Genomic DNA, 18,563 nt, shown 5'->3' on the forward strand with positions numbered 1-18,563 from the left:
CAAGAGATGTTTTGCAATGCAAGATGATCGTGATTGGAGCATCGGTAATGAACATTGTTGAGTTAGTACTCCGCCTAACCGCTGTTTCTCTCGATACATTGACGTACCTACCTACCTACCTGACGACAACATCTGCCGCTACTTTGTCGGACGTTCGCAAGTAAAATCGTCGTCAGTTGCTGATGCGTGTTTTAAGTTCTCATGGATACTAATTAACTGGATTTAAAAATTTAATTTTAAGCAGTGTAGCGTTATTATGTTATTATTACTGATAAAACGCGCTTGACTGCGCTGTTTCAAATCTGGTATAATCCACTGGCATTGGTTGTTTGTTCGTTATACGTAGATTTCGTGCTAGTTAAAACATTCAAAAATCAACTATTTTGTAACTGTTACTGAGACAAATTTTTAAAAAATTAAAAAACAACTCTTGCGTGTTTCCCCACCAAATATTTATTTGCACTCAAAAATGTCGTGGACTTAGATATATCAATGCGTCAGACAATTAAATGGTTATTATGATTAAGTGAAACATTTAAAAAAATTATTTAAACAAAATGAATAAATGTTATTGAAACTAATAAAATTTTCAGAAAAAATTCTAGGCCGAAGAAAAAAGTTTGAACATCTTCTAAGATATGATCCGAGAAAGAAAATGTTCAATATTGCTTATTATGATGTCAAGACTGTACCTCTACGTATGTACTGTACCACTATATAGTCGACCAAAAAATAAAAAAATGAAATTGACGTTGAAATTTCAAATAAATTCAAAAAGAATTCCGAAAAAAATACGAAATAGGTGAGATCCAGATGAATAAAATGAATATAAATAACAATACTAATTAAAAACTAAAATAAACATAATAAACAAATATATATGCATATTATGAAGATCACTCAACGGAGTCTGAACAAAAATTAAAAATGTAGAAATTAAATGTAGAAATAATTTATTTGAAAATAAAGCAAGGAAAATAATCTGAGTGACAATAATAACAATAATATGAAAAATAAAATACTGGCCAATTATTTTTCTACTTACACACCTCTACTTAGTTCACAATAGCAAAGATATTAAAACAATCTCCGATTTTAAAAATGTTCTAAGTATGATTTTCTTTGTTACGCTTTTTATCGTGATAAAATAATCACAACGCCAGCTATAATAAATAACTATCATCGTTGCTTCATTATGCCTTTATTCTCAGTAAATATTATTGTTATTATCGCCACGCAAATCATTCTCCAGCTAACTGAAGAAGACCAAAAAAAATTTAAAAAGAGATTTAACGAAAGTAAAAATTAACAAATTTCTGCAAATGATACAAGCGTGAAAAAGTGGATGCTGATGAGAACGAATCAACCAACCACAAATTTTCACACATTGCTTCTCCAGATAAGAAAATAAAAGTAGAAAATAATAAATAAATAAAAATAATATCAAACATGAGAATATCAAATGTGAGAGTAGGAGATGAGATTAGCGATGCGCTGCTATCTACAACCAGTTAACAACCATTTCAAGAACTAACTTTACAAAACAAATCCTAAAAAGAAACTGTAAGAATGAAATAAAAACGGTAAAAATTATGAAATCCCACAAAATCTAGAAAGAATAAAAACAATATCATCATCATAATCATCGCGTTAATTTAAAAAATTTCACAAATTTATGTCTTAATGAAATGAATTAATAATTAAAAAAATTAATTATGACGTTGCAGAAAATATTTTTAGTACAGGGTTCTTCTTCTCTCGTACATCTTGTCCACAGCCATGGGATCGACTGCCACGGCAACTAAAAAATTTCATTATTCATGGAAATTTAAATGATATCAGACTGAAAACAGTAAAATTGCGTAAAGTATCCTATTAAAAACCACCATTCATCATTATTGACCAACATATAGAAACGAAACTGACCATCAGTGAATTTCCTGGCGATCAGTTTGAGAACTTCATCGATTAAGATGACGGGGAAGGATATTTTGAGCACAGCTATCCACTCCTCAAATGTCAGGGGCGTTATCTGGAAGACGGTCTGTTGGGCGGCCAGGGAGGAAGTATTTCAGTTTTATTTCATCAGGTTCAGCAGTGAAATTGATTGAATGTTTGATGTAACAATAGAATTTCATTAACCAAAATTCTTTTTCCAAACAAAAAAGAAAACATCCGAGATGTGCTACTGCCCATCAATCTATCTATAACCGTTGAACGGTTATTACAGATTGTTTCATTTATTTATCTATCACTCAATTCGTTCATCCATTCAATCCTTCAACTGACCGAGAGGAAATCGACTTCTAGGATAACAAAATGCAAGCTCATAGAAAGAACGATGGCGCCCATGAGCCAGAGATTGCACCAGGGAGGCATGACCAGTAACGATTGATTCTCTGAAATACTGATTAGAAATTATACGGCGCTTGCTTACTGGAAATAATATATGATTGATGGGTTATTTAATAAAAATAACGCAAAGAATTTCAGTCATTCAAATTTGTCGCAGATTTTAATAAAAATCAGTCTAAATAAATCTAATTCTAAGCACAACACGTATGCACAGGCAATAAGCATGCTGAACACTGCAGACGAGGAAAAACAGTTTTGAACTACAGATTCCCAAAAACATTCAAATAATAATCACTGCCAACCTGTTGAGTGCGTTGAATATCTCGATGACAACGAGCACTGACAGTGCCATGGTTTTGGGCTTGGGATTTTCAAAGATGTCGCAATCGATTCCAGGGAACATGCGAGGTTCAGCAGGGCACTGCATGTGATGTGTCTGCGAGCACAATTTGTAGATCGTTAATTTTCTATCGTTCGATATTTTTTATTTTTAAAGCGATGAAGTCAGAAATTCTGGTAAATTTACTGACGGTCTCCATTAGAACCGCTTCTTTGTTGAAAATGATTTTCTTATAGCAATGTAGAAACAACAACAAATTAGTCTCAAAATTAAAAACAGTAGGCCGTCCAGTTGATGCAAATGAACGCAATTATTTTTATTTAATGACTGGATCTATAGGAAAATATTAAAGGTAATACAAAAACTAAGCATACATTAATTACAATTACAAAATTATACAATTAACATGGGCTTTCTTATTCTCAATCAAGCAATTGAAAAAAAATGTATCAATAAAATTTTAAAAGAGTTGGAGATTAAAAAATATTATGCAACTAAAAAGTAATACAAAACGCCCATAATGCAATTCTTAAGAGGAAAGCAAGTGGTACTTGGAAACATAAAAAAATAAAGAGAACTCCTGTGTTTATGGCTGCGAAAACTAACAGTGATCGAAGTTTGCACGAAACTTTGCATACATGTTTGCATTAAGTTGATATAAATATCAATATACATATTTTTTTTATGTCAAACTCAAATGAAGTTATTAGCGTTAAAATTTTCACTAGAAATTTTCACTTGTGAATTATATCTTAAGTGGATGAGGCAAACTGAATTAGCAACCTACCATCTGATAAAAGTTCAGTTGAGGCCCCTTGTCGTAGAAGGTGAACCACCAAGCAGAAGCTCCGACAGTGGCTGCACCGACGTAACCACCAATAGCCATGTACCTGAAGAACAGCCAGTTGCTGATCAGAGGCTCTTTGGCCGACCTAGGAGGTTTCTTCATGATGTCCAGGTCTGGAGGATTGAAACCGAGAGCAGTAGCCGGCAGTCCGTCGGTGACCAGGTTGACCCAGAGTAGTTGAACTGGGATGAGAGCCTCAGGCATGCCCAGAGCAGCCGTCAAGAAGATGCATACCACCTCTCCGATGTTCGATGAGATCAAGTAACGAATGAACTGCTTCATGTTGTTGTATATGGCACGACCTGGACGATTGAAATTTGCAGAAAAATGAAACATTGAATGAATTTGGAAATATTAAATGAGAGTACGACAAGTTGTGTGCTTGTCCGTAACGTATTCTCAATAGATCTATACTTTGTAATGTGCATTGTAAAAATTAAAAAAAAAACGAATTATTTAAAAAACTCATACGCACCGGAGCGTTTTCTTATCAATGATTTCTGAGCAAGTTTATGATAAATGACAGCATGTATAAATTATGATCTATGACATTTCAAAACTCGTTTCCAATCTTTGCCAATTTTAAATCTAAAAACTATTATAATGAATTTGTGAAATAAAAAAAAAACACAACAATAAGCGCAAACAAGGGATGGTAGAATAATTGAAGGATGAAAACTCATTCGACTGCTCAACAAACAAAAAGTAAACAACCAGCAGAGAAAAAGATTGCAGACAAACAACATACTTAATAAAAATTCTTTGGGGATATCAATTATTGTTATGATTGAATATGACAGTGGAAAAAATAAAAAAATACAAAAGAGAAAAATAACGCGCGAAGCAGCCAAACAATTTATATTTTGTCTTCAAAAGTGAAACTTAAAATACAAACGCAGCTGAATAATTTTTATAAAAATTGATAAATTTTTAACGCCAACATAACACAACACCTGTTATTGCAGTGCAGTGCACTGCGCCTAAGTGCTTCCTTTTCTTATTAAAATTACTAATAAAATCTTCTCCTTATTTGCCTCTAATGTTCGTCAGCTGTTTTTTACTCCATGTTGTTTTGCTTGCTATTCACGAGTTAGTACAAAAATCATTTTGTGTAAAGCATACTCTAAGTAAACAGTTAGAAGCAACAAATATGCACCGCGAGCATTCACTATTGTCGTCCTCCTCTTCGCCATCATTCTATCACAATTTTCAGCAAAAAATTATCCTCTCGGAAGCGATCCATAAATATTACCTACACGCTAACTGATGAGTCTGCCATTCAGTTAACACACTTATAACAACTGAGCTAGCATCATCAAGATTGTAAGTGGAAGCCCCAACAACCATATTCTTAATTAAGCAGTGTATGTACCTGACCGGTTTAGTCGTAGAAGTCAAATAATGTTTGAGTGTGTGTGTTTGTTTGTGTGAATGTGTGTGTTTTTGTGTGTGATATTTTTGTGAGTGTGATTGAAACGTCCACAGGCTTTCATTGAAATAATTTGACCAATGAAAGAACAATGATAATTGTGTATGTTAATAAATGTTCAATTTATTATATTCAGAGAGAGAGAGAGAGAGAGAGAGAGAGAAAGAGAGAGAGAAAGAAAGAAAGAAGCAGCCGATTTAATTCCCTAGGTTTTGTAAAAATGACCTTAGCTGACCTCTACCAAACAAATCAGATATCAAGGTACAAATATATCATGTGCCAAAATATTAGATACCTTAGATTCCAAACAACAAAAAAACTTGGTTGGATAAAACACAAAGGTACAAGATAACTAAGATATCGAAATAGCAGATAAAACAGATACCAAGGTACTAGATATTTATGATACAGGCGCAAACCTATGTACTCCCAAACTAAACTCTCAATATTAACACATCAATAATTTTCAAATAAAGCGGTATTGTGAATAGATGTACCATTTTCTCATATTTTTTTAACGAGAAAAGAACACAAATAAAAAGTTTCACGTCAACAGAGTATGATTGATAACATCATCGGCAGACAGCACACATAGTTATGCCAAAAACATTTTCTTATCTACAACAAAAAGACACCGAGCGCTCCATATTGCTAATTAAAGTACATCAATATTGTTGTTGTTGCCGTTGTTAGCAGATAGCATCTGCTGCAAACAAACAACTAGTAAACAAAACAAACAAATGAGGTCTTAATTAGATCTATACTTCAAAAAATATATTTTGAAACTGGACGAAAATTGAAATAATTGACAATGGTCTCATCAGTACCTTCCTCAACGGCTGCCACGATGGTTGAGAAGTTATCGTCTGCCAAAACCATCTCAGAAGCTGACTTGGCAACAGCCGTGCCTGATCCCATGGCAATTCCTATTTCCGCTTTCTTCAGAGCTGGTGCGTCATTTACACCATCTCCCGTCTGTTTGTTGGTTGGTTGGTTGGTTACAAAACTTACAATAATGCTATATTATCTTACAAACACGCACGTAAATTTTTATACGAAATTTTTTATCAACCAATATGAGTACAAATCTTATAAATTTTTCTATTCAAAATTTTAAAATAGCTCAAAAACCAAAATACACGCTTTAAAATATTGATTAAATGAATACGAATAATAGTGTAAAGGAAGATGACACACCATGGCGGATATTTCCCCATCAGCTTGTAAGTACTCGACAATTTTGCTCTTGTGTGCAGGTTCCACTCTTGCAAACAGCCTGGCGCCCCTCACTGCTCTGGCCTGATCCAGTGGAGTGAGGTCATCAAACTCGCGACCCGTGAACGATTTGTATTCTGTCTTCTCCGTCTCACTGAACACCCCAATACGACGACAGATTGCTTCTGCTGTGGCCTGTCAGCAACAACATGTTTGATCTTTTAACATGGGTCTGTACAGATGTACATTCGGCTCTCGTGCTTATTATCAACTGAGTTTTTAGTTAAAACATTAACTGAATCTACTAATTTTAATAGATTTAATTTATGAAGACCGTATTTTACCACTTAATGAAGTCGAAATTATATGTGAGATTTGAAAATATTACAAATTTATCAATTTTGATAAGGTTGAAAAATAATTTGATTTCTTCTTATAGAGTTGCAACCATTTATTATCATGAACTTCACATTAGGTTTGAATTTAAGAAAATAAATCACTCCACCTAAAAATAGTTTGATACTATAAAACTAAATTCGTTAAACCTGAAGTGTTCGTAATTGAATAAATGTTTAAAAGATATCTTTAATCGACTGTTTGTTCTCCATCAATCTTCACAGATTGCATCAATTTTTCTCTACGAATCATCAAAGAAAGTAAAAACTGCTGAATATGCTGAATATAAAAGAAACTGAAATAAATGTTATTTCGGTTTAATGTGAACATGGTGCAGAAATAAAAAAAAGAAGGAATGAAGGAAAAAGCGAACGAATGAATAAATGATCAAAAAAGTGTGAGTGCAAACAGCCAATCATCATGTTTGTTTCATTACATAACAAAAATTAAAACTTAAGCAACAGCAAAACAAGAGATTTGCAGCCAGTAGCAACAAAACCAACAATGCACAGCACATACGTGAGTGACGTAAACAGTGTTAACTCATTAGAAGATAGCAGTTATGATGAAGATGAAGAAAAAACGAAGAACCCATGTAATATAAATTATTTTGTCTAACGAAAACAACACGAATGAATTAAAACGGTGGCAAAGCAAATCTATCTACAAACGATTTTTTAGGATATTTGTTTAAAAAAATTTAATTTGTGCTTACGTACGCACAAACTAAAAAAAATAAGACACTAGGCGATTTTCTGAACAAATGGTTTGCAAACAAGATTAAAATATTCAAAGAAAAAATTCATCAGTGCATCTGCAAAGGAGATACAATTTCAAGCGTTCTGAATAAAGAATGAATTTTTATCTCGATCTTCAAAGAGATGAACAACGCACTTCGACTCGACTTACTAGAAATTTAAAACAAAAACATTTTGCATAAACTCATATTCTCGAAATGCAGAAATATAAAAGCGAGATCAAAATGACCTCCCTGGCAAGCAACTCAAAAATGGTAGTACCAACCTTGTTGTCTCCAGTGATGACGATGACGCGAATGCCAGCCAGCCTGCAGTTCTTGATTGCCTCAATAACCTCCTTCCTTGGAGGGTCCAACATCCCAACCACTCCGACAAATGTGCAGTTCGTCTGGGGGGAAATTATTGAATGCAGAAAAATATAAAACACTTTATTACTGCTTAGTTTTTTCAACTATAAAATGTTTTTGCTAAAATTTTCTGAAATTTCCAGTGTATCGCTAATATCCAGCTTTTTGGCTATAATTAAAATATATATATATAAAATATTGAGAACATCTGAAGGCTTACATTATTGTAAAAGAAATGACACGATGTTAGAAATTTGGTATGAGGATGAAATAAAGAAGTAAGGACCTCACCTCATATTTCACGAATTTTGTTGAATCTTCCAAATTCATCTCCTCTCTCTTCAGTGGAGAATCAATGGTAGCCAGCGCCAAACATCTCAACGTATCTCTACCTGTAAAGTTCCGCCACTCAACATAATGCTAACGTGACAGAATTACGCACAACATAAAACCCTTACCAGCTCAATGTAAAGCTTTTTTATATCTGGCCCAAACTGGTATAACATTAAGTGATGAGAACGATGTAACACCATACATAACAACAAGTCAATAATGTATCAGACCGTTAACTTGGCAAATATTTTAAAAACAATGGCGTTTCTGATTAAATCATTTCAAAATTCTTAACAATCGTTATAAAATGTGGAATGGATGAAATGGAAAGTAATGAACAAACCTGTTCCATAGTATCTGACGTGTTTGATGATTTCAGCCTTCAACTGAGGAGTCATGGCGACTTTCTCAGTGCCAACTCTCACAAAGTTGCACCTATCAAGCAATCCTTCTGGAGCTCCCTGTAAAGCGCATGCAATATCAGTCGGTGCATATCATTCAATTGTTCAGTTGTTTTGTCGGCAAACATTTAGTCTCATAAAGTTTTATAATATTGAAAACATTAGTTTACAAATATTGAATTGAGGATCGTACGGCATATAACAATCTACTGCTATACCTTGAACACATGTTTCACGAAAGATGGAAATAAAATAGTAATGAACCTAGACCAAAACCACAAACCTTGATAAATTGTTTGGGACCAGCAGATAGTTTGGTAGCTTTGATAGGAGTGCAGAATGAACTCATGGACTTTCTGTCTCTCGAGAATTCAAGCGTGAACTCCTTCTTCCACATGGCCTGGATGTTCTGGTTGCAGTAAGTTCCCAGCTCCTTTTGTTTCAAACCTGATTTGTCCAAGTTGTACGGGTTCAACTTCTCAACGAGAACTGTCAGAGCGGTTTCAGTGGCCTCACCAACCTTCTCAAACATTCCTTTCGACTGGTAATTAGAATTTATAAAAAAAATACTTTCCAATATTTTTAAAAATCAAAAGTTAACTTTATCAATCAACAGCGTTGGTGAACGCTTATGTAGAATTGGTTTGAACACAAGTTATCATTGAAGTGAATGACTAAGATGCTTATAAATCAAAAAACTTTGATAAGCAAGATAATTAATAAGGAATGCAAGAAACAAACAAAGAAACAAACAAACCTCGTTGAAATCGACACTGGAATCGTTGCAGAGAGAGCAGATGGTGGCCAACTCAACGAGACCATCATAATCGCAGGCCCTCGCCGGCTTGCCTGCCTGGTACCTTCACATTCAGTTATTCATTCATTTTAAGTTAAAACATGAAAAATACTATTTGCTTGACATGAAAAAATATGGAAGGTAACCTAGTGACAATTGGAAAAAATTACAACTCTACCCGAACTGAAAACATAATGAAGACGTTTAGGAGTAATCCGTTTTAAATAACTAGCACTAATAAAACAATATAAGCAAGAGAAGGGAAGCTAGAACGAAGTAGCTGGCAGCAAGTTGAAAGTTACATGCACCGACTAACAATTCTCCTTCAGGCGCGTATGTCGACCCTGTAACATCAAACTGAACTGTTCCAAACTGATTCTCCGAAGTCTTGTTGAAGATGAACAACTGTAAAAAAATTATGTGCTGCTAGAACGAATTTCTTAATGAATGAATTTTTTAATGAATGAATGAATTTCTTAATGAATGGATGAATAAATGAATGAATGAATTAATTAATTAATCAATTAATCAATGAAAGAACGAATGATCAAATTAATAAATGAAATAGGAAAAATAGTTTAAAACGGATTAAATAACTAAACATTTGACCGATTTAATAATAATAATATCGTTTAATTATTACTTCATTTTGCATCATACAAATAAAAAAATTCAGTATAAATAACTTATAACTGCATGTAGAAATTCAATCAGAAGAATGTTGATAGCCTCAAGTTCAGTCAATTTAACATAAAGCAGAAACTTTCTCTTTATTGCAAGCCTGATAATAAGTAATGCTCCATGCTTTGAGATAAATAACAAAAGTTTATAATGTGTTTCAATATTTAGATTCAAAATAAATTAAAATCTGCTTGGTGAAAATCAAGCAAACTAGGTAAATCTAAAACATTGAAAATTTTTTTTGTCAGATTAATGACTTTAAAACTTACAAAATTAAAAATAAATATAATTGTTGAAAAACGAAAAAAAATCATTAAATAAAAACTAAAGAGTATTTGTTAAAAAACATCGACAGACACATCAACTCAACAGAATAGCATCACAAACACCAACGCAGCAACACAAATGCTCATCTGTAACAACATCCACTCCAGCTATTAAGATATCATACAAAGATATAAATCAATCAAGACAACAAAGTAAATTCATGACATAAATTAAAAACACGATAAAACCCTAACTACAATGAAAAAACAGCAAAACAGACAAAGAAAAGAAGAAGCTACAATCAATCTACTGACCAGTCAAAAACAACAACAACCAAATCCGAAGACACGCACTCACGCACGCGCGCGCGCGCGCATACATACAAACAAATTAATCTAAAAACTAACTCTGCAAACAGACATCTGATTGGTTGTGAGAGTTCCGGTCTTATCAGAGCAAATGACGGATGTGCATCCTAGCGTTTCGACGGAGGGCAGGCTTCTAACAATGGCGTTCTTCTTGGCCATTCTACGAGTTCCCAGAGCGAGGCAGGTCGTGATGACGGCAGGCAGACCTTCGGGGATGGCAGCGACTGCAAGAGCCACAGCGATCTTGAAGTAGTAAACTGCACCCTGCGTTCGTGAATCGTTGTGGTCTTTTGTGGTTGATGGTGCATTGTAATAAATTTTCTAGAAGTTTGACATTCGATGTTATTAAATGATAACTAATACAAATAATATAAAGAAACTGGGAATGAAAAGTTGGAAAGTCTGCTAAGAAATGGAGAGATGACATTGCAGGGTGAAATGGGGTGGAAAATTGAATGCAATAAAATTGGGAAAAGATAAGAAAAGATTTTTGAAATCTACAATAAAAAAGACATCATCAACTCCAGCGGTTCCCCAAAGGATTAAAAACTCATCGATTGATTATTGATTGATTGATTGATTGATTAAACGGCAGATAATGATGATAACCATCTCATAACTAAGCTAGAAACAGCAAATTGAACGTTAACAATAACAGGAACGAAAATTTGCCATAACTTAAATTTTCATTCTTATTTAAGAAACCCGGCAAAACAATGGAATAGAATTTAAAAAAACTGGAAACCTTCAGCCATGAGCCTCCGTGGGCGGGATCATTGAAGTGGCCAATGTTGATGGCCCACACCGCTATGCACACCAGCGATATCACCTGCAACAATCATTGTCTCATATACTACCGTGTGCATTTTTTAGTTAATGCTGTTGCGTTAAGAGTATCATTTGTTCACCATTTTAAGAGATATCGCCAGGCATAAACTAAACATTTTTCAAGTTAACTATCACATGTCTTGGAAACGAATTAAAAACAAACTTTGGACAATTGCTGGCCAAATTCATCAAGCTTTTGTTGCAGAGGAGTTTTCTCAGATTCCGTTTCTGACATCTCAGTTCTGATTTTACCTGAAAAAAAAATGAATTGAACTGTCCTTATAAGACAACCGACCAATGAAACTCGGATACATCTTTTAAATAAAATCTTCAGAACTCTGCTCAAATGCTAAAATGGCCACATAAACAGTTTTCATGAAAATTTATTTAACATTTCAACCAACCCACCAATTTCAGTATTCAAGCCAGTCCCGATGACAACACCTCTACATTTTCCAGCTGCAATGTTCGTTCCCTGATAAATTAATTGTAACAATGTTCAGTGTTAATATGTTGGATTTTTGAATAACTTGGTTTTGAGACTAGTAAATTAAATTTTGAAAGAAGAAAGATGACATGAACTGACAGAGAAGAGTATGTTCTTTTTATCCTGATTGACAGCTCGTGGGTCGGGGATAGCATCTGAATGCTTTAAGACTGAAACGCTCTCACCTGTTCACGAAGTTTTAAAAGTTTTCTAAAAAAAAATTCTTAAAACTACGTAAACATTTTTATTTATTTTGATTTAAAAAAATATTAAATAAACAAATAGAATTTAGAAATAGAAACGAAACTGACCAGTAAGGATAGCTTGGTCAACACGCAGGGTGGTAGAAAGGACTTTGATGATGCGCACATCTGCTGGTACCTTGTCTCCAACTACCAAGCAAGAAATTATTTTTGGTGTTATTAGTTTCAATGTTTGTGCTGAACTTCAATTTTGAAGTGAAAGTAAGTAAACCTCGGTAACCAAAAAAATGAACCAACCAGAAACGTCGACGATATCTCCAGGCACAAGTTCACGAGCCTTAATTCTCTGCACACCCCTGTGGTTTTTTCGAATGACCTTCGCTATTTCCGGTTCGTATTCTTTTAGGGCTTCGATGGCATCTTCAGCGTTCCGCTCCTGAATTTTGAAAAACAAGTGAACAAATGTCCAAAATCCAAATTAAACATTTGTGTAGGATTGTTATTTAAATGACTAAATGTTAACATAAATTGAATATTATGAAGATGGTCGCGAATATACTTAAAAAAACTGCTTTAACTTTCAATAATTTATCACTACAAGCCTCAATCATAATTTGGCAGAAAAAAAATGCAATGATGATGTTCAAAAAAATGAAAGCATTTATGATGGGAAGCAACACATGGCAGAAGCGAGGTAGCATCTATATTTTTTTATAAGAAATGTCAGGTAGTTTGCTTCATCTAAAGGATATGATGTTACAAAAATTATTACCTTCACAATTTGTACTGAGAATTTTTTCTAACACTGCATTTTGAATAACAAAATTCATTCATTCATGCATTCATTCAACTGATGTCGACAATGAACAAATTGGAACGTAAACACCAACCTGCCAGACACCAACAACTGCATTAGCGATAAGAATGAGCAAAATTACAAAAGGTTCTACAAAGGCAGTCAGTTGTTCTTCCGATTCTTCAAACCAGGCCAAAACCTTAAAATTGTTAGATGTTGTTTCAGTGAAACTTTGTGTGACAATGATATAAAACTTTTAAATTAATCATAAACATTACAAGTGTATAAGATCTTACATGTAAATTCAAAAACTTTGAACGCATGTTTAAAAGCTGAAAATTCTTTAAAATGATATTAAAACGTAGTAGTCTCCCACATAGCATGTTGAACAACAGTTTCATTAAAGGATGCAAACGCATCACTTGGTTATGAACTCAATGCCCTCCTCATATCAATGCTCCTCTCCAAGGTTACACGTTAATCATTCCTTCATAAACATAACAAGATTATAACAATTCTATTTCTTATTTTTTTACTACTCAAATCTATTGATGTATTAAAATTCAACTTTGCTATGTAGCATTTGATTTTAAAATAAATTGGCACAGGTTATAAAAAAATAAATAAGTTATGTACAATAAAGAAAAATATAATGAAATATTTTCAAAAATGATTAAATTTTGTCATACAAAAACAAATAAATGAACAAAGTTAGCAGTTACTAATTGATCTGCAAGCAGCAGATTTAAACAACATAATATAACAAAGGCGAAATATTGATCTAGTAGTGATGAACGTAAATGGGTTTCTCTACTTGAAACAACAAAAGTTGTGTGTGTGTGCAAATATTTATAAAGAATATACAGTAAGTAACGGAAATAACAAAATAATTCAATGGTTGAACAACATAAACAGAACGTCAACAGATATAATAATGCACCTGTGTTCTTTCAATCGCTCATTTTTCATTCACTCATTCATTCATTCATCTATTCATTCTCATTCTCAAAATTATACATTTATTCTTAAATCTTCCACTCATTTGTTCATTTTAAAACATAAGATCTATGATCATTTTCTTTTCTTCCTCACTCGTTTTCTCCCCCCCCCCCCTCTCTCTCTCTCCTCTTTCTTCCTTTTGGTTATCACTTTTAATAGCAGTTTACCTAAGAAACTATAACTCTCTCTCTCTTTCTCTCTTTTTTTTCAAACTCTCACTAACTTCATTATCTCAGCCATCAATCAACAAAAACATGGCTGTTATAAATAACTCAAGTTTAGAAAAATACAGATATAACAACGTCAGCCGATGTATGTGCATGAGAAACATTAGTGAAAAAAAATGTTTAACAAATAAATGAGATTCCAACTGAAAATGTGTGATTTGGGATAGTTTTGTATTTGCATCAATTTTTTTTACCTATACACAACCATCTTTAATTAAATTATCTTATGTTTAATTTCATACAAAAAAATATTGTTGATAAAGACTAAAGATTTGTCATTTAATAATAGCCAAATAATTTTGAAAACATTAAAAATTATTCAAATGGAAAACGAATTTAAGCTGTATTTGGCACATGAAGACCAAAACTTACAACAATATTTGCAACATTAGTCTAATATATTTTTAACTATTTAACAGCATGTAAACATGTTTGTTGAGTCTGCCTGCCCATCTATCTGATTTGTATGTAACATTAAATATCACCAGTCACCACCAAAGTAACGTACATCAACTCTCAACTCCATTCAAAATTTTGCAATAAATTTAAAATGGCAGTTGACATTGATTGGTTATTAAGCAGCATAGCATTGACATCATCAGAGAGTTAAAAATAAAATTGAATTGTACCTAGTTATTTCATTTGTGACTAGAGCATTAGTAGAACATTATATAGCAAATAATCATAGCGCACAGAACAATGTATGTCATTTAACAAAAGCATTCACAACTGCAAATGACAAACAACGTATTAACAATATAGGAGTAACCCTGATAGCAGCTACAACAGTAGTAGTAATGATGTCAAAATAAGTAAAAAAAATAAATCAACCTCTAAAAGACAATATATCAACACATTTCAAAATGAAGAACATTGGGTGATTTTTAGATTGAAACTAAACTGTTTTAGACTGAAACTAAAATGAGACTAAATAAAGGTAATCTACCTTACCAAGAAAAATTAATTCTAGAAAGTTTAATTTTAAATGTGTCAAATATTGAACATAAATTTTTTGTTTTCAAATTTCAATTCAGGTATAATCTTTGTTATATCAGTCAAAACAGTAAAATATTTTTCTATACTGCATTTGATTTTTTTTATGTAAGTTTAAACAATCTACCAATGTGCCATCAATCACATTATAAGCAACAATTGAAAAACGTGGACAACAGATAAAAATGAATATTGATAAAGATAGAATAAATAAATATTTACAGATCGTATAAAAATTATCTTAAGTTAATTAAATTTATTGAAAAATACCTACAAACGAAATAATGGCTGCAGATAAAAGAATCTTCACCAAAAGATCATCAAACTGCTCAAAGATCAACTCCCATATTGTTTTTCCTAAAAAAGAAAATTTTTTTCAACATAAATCAGATCTAGATTGTTGAACTTTTTCACTAAATAACAAAAGTTGAAAACTCATAATCAATGATACTTCAAAAAGATTTTTGTTATAAAAAAAAACATACCCTCTTCAGCTGGCAGCTCTGTTTAAAAAATTAAACATTTAAACTTAAGATATTAAATGTTGAATAATACAAAGAATATAACAAACACATTAATTGTTTTTTTTTTACATCTGCAGATTAGAATAATCAATAGACAAAACAATTGTTTAAATCAATCAATGAAAGGTATAAGAAGTTGGGTTAAGGTTTTCAATGGAACATCCACTTGAGAAATCATTTGAAAATAACTTAATAATGTTTGTAAACATCTCTCTATTGCAATGAAAAAAAAATCAAACTTATGAAAAAAAAAATCAAAGGATTTTGCCAGATTAAAAACTAGAATTTCTTTAAGTTATAAATTTATACCTATTAACATTTATATCAGCATTTGATTATAATATGATAAAATATGCCGAACCATATAAATTATTTGTCATTCATTTAGTTTAGTGAATATTGATTGTGCATAAATGTTTATAACAAATCAATGTCAGACATTATTCCATTTTCAAAACAAATAGTGCCACTGACTAAGTGATAATTGATTGATGTGATGCAATAATTTCTGATTGCATTTGCAGCTAATCTACACCTGCACTTTTCCCAGATTACATTTAAATATGGCATATTCATACAGACAAGTCATCAAATGAGTAAAAAAATGTTCATTTTAACTGGCAGATATTCATAGATTATATAAAATATTTACATTTCAAATAAATTACCTTATTTTAAATCTAAATTAATTAACTACTTGCAAAGTCAATCATTGATAAATTTTTTTATTAATTTAACAATAAAAATCAACAACAATGGATTTAAACTTTAAACATTGACACTTGATAGTAGTCAATTAATAATTCTATTAATATTAATTAATGTCATAATGATTAATCATTAATCTTAACTTTTTAAATTAAAAATAAAATTAACACAATTTTAATTACTTGGTTAATAATCTATTCTAAATTAAAACTAAAACTATCAATTGACAATCAATTACATTATTACATTAGGATTGGAGTCTAATGATTAGACTATTAATTAGAGATTACAATATTACAGATACAGACTACAATACAATAATACATGAAGTCTTTTTTTAAACATAATAATAATTAATATTTATTAAATAAAATTTAATTAATATTAATTGAAAGTTCACAAAAAATTAATTTAATAAGCAATGCAATCATATTATTTTTTATAGTATACCAGACACACAAACACATAAATAAAGACTTAAAGAGTAAAAACAAACCGTTTGGGCCATATTTAGCTTGGTTTCTTTTAACTTGTTCGTCGTCCAGGCCGAGATTTTCATCAGCGTTTAAGTACCGGAGTACTTCTTCCACCGTTTTTGCATGGGAGTCATCCATGGCTGAACCCTGCTTTATTTTTAAATTAACTCAGGTTCACTTTTAGTTTTAGTCCGTCGTTACGAATTTGCGAAATTAAGTTATAAATTGTTAAAAAAAAATCGCATGTGGTGGCATGCAACTTCTTCTGGGCTGTTGGGATTTTCTTCTTCTTCTTCTTCTTCAAAGTAGGTTCCTTCTTCACAAAGGTTGCGAGTCAATGCAATCTCACTTTTACAAGTTTTTTCTCCCCACTAGCAATAGAAAGTCGGAGTCATACATCCCATATGGATGATATGATGATCACTGATGCAACTATATCCTCCTAGCACAATACAATGCACAATACAACGGTACATACATGTATGTTACATGCTTCTTATATAAACGTGCATCGCTCTATCATTATATGCATAATACATTATAACAATAGTATATATGATGATAAATATATATACACAAGTGTGTGTGTGTTCGTGCGTGAGTGTGTGTGTGTAAGTAATTATGTGTTTAGTTTTTGTAAGAATGTAATGCTTATATATTTATTGGCAGTTATGTATTTGTTTTTATGTATGCGGTGCGTATGTTGTTATGTATGTTTCTATGCTGTATAAAAAAAACTCTGTGTGTGTGAAGAAAATTCTCTTAAAATAAAGTTTGTGTGTAAGTATGTGTATATAAATATTTACGTGTGGCTTTATCACTTCATGTATTTTTTCCTGAGCTACATCAAATAAGAATAACTTCTGATATAAAGATGTTGCCAATATATTGAGATATACTGTTGTATAATTGTCTTCTATAACGGTTATGTATGACGTAAATGTATATGTATATATATATATATATATATATATATATATATATATGTGCTATCCTTTTTCTCTTTTATAGTTGGCATATATCAGTTGTTTATGATCTGTTACCTTATATAAGCTTGCTCACATGCACACACAGACACAGATATGTATGTATGTATATATATATATATATATATAACATACGTACATAGAAGAACATTATAATGTTCCATGTTATTTTTTGTTTTACTTGATATTTTACGAACTATACAGCTGCGAGCAAATCTTGTTGCTCCAAGGATTAACATTACAACTTTTCTAAATATATAAGTTTTTATTATAACATATAAATATGTTATACTATATATTTATATATATATATGTATGTATGTATGTATATATATATATATATATATATATATATATATATATTCCAAATGTATAAGTTTATTATATATATATATATATATATATATATATTCCAAATATATATGTTATATATATATTATATATATATATATACATATATATATATATATTCCAAATATATAAGCTTATATTATATCATATAAACATGTTATATATATATATATTTATATATATAATTTGGTATATATTTAATATATGCGAATTTGTTGAACGTATGATAAAGGTGCAACGCGTGTTAAAGTGCTTTTCATGTAAATGCAAAACTAGGAAATATGAGTAAATAAATTAGTAATGGTCAATAGAAGAATTAAAATATTTGTTAATGTTAAGTGCTAACAACAGTCTTTTTAAATTTCAATTTCCATAGAAAATGTTTCCGCAGAGAAAACGATAACTTGCAGAATATTTTACGCATTGTTGCTTGTACGTTGTTTTAAAAAGAT

General features: G+C 31.6%; 1 protein-coding gene across 1 annotated transcript; it reads right to left on the minus strand.

The window, feature by feature from the left end:
* Positions 1-1,373: 1,373 nt before the first annotated feature.
* On the minus strand, positions 1,374-16,912 carry HELRODRAFT_106126 (hypothetical protein; the record flags this gene model as incomplete). Its single annotated transcript, XM_009017536.1, has 24 exons — positions 1,374-1,801; positions 1,927-2,044; positions 2,290-2,407; positions 2,658-2,791; positions 3,483-3,844; positions 5,799-5,946; positions 6,169-6,381; positions 7,606-7,728; positions 7,979-8,075; positions 8,360-8,481; positions 8,705-8,962; positions 9,179-9,281; positions 9,534-9,622; positions 10,573-10,797; positions 11,279-11,362; positions 11,525-11,613; positions 11,770-11,836; positions 11,948-12,033; positions 12,160-12,240; positions 12,349-12,487; positions 12,942-13,046; positions 15,341-15,423; positions 15,552-15,569; positions 16,795-16,912. The coding sequence occupies 24 exons, from the start codon at positions 16,910-16,912 to the stop codon at positions 1,737-1,739; spliced, it is 3,045 nt and encodes a 1,014-aa protein (XP_009015784.1). The 3' UTR covers positions 1,374-1,736.
* Positions 16,913-18,563: the final 1,651 nt, after the last annotated feature.

Source organism: Helobdella robusta (genome assembly GCF_000326865.2).
Source record: "Helobdella robusta unplaced genomic scaffold HELROscaffold_2, whole genome shotgun sequence".
In the NCBI taxonomy this organism is placed as follows: Eukaryota; Metazoa; Annelida; class Clitellata; order Rhynchobdellida; family Glossiphoniidae; genus Helobdella; species Helobdella robusta.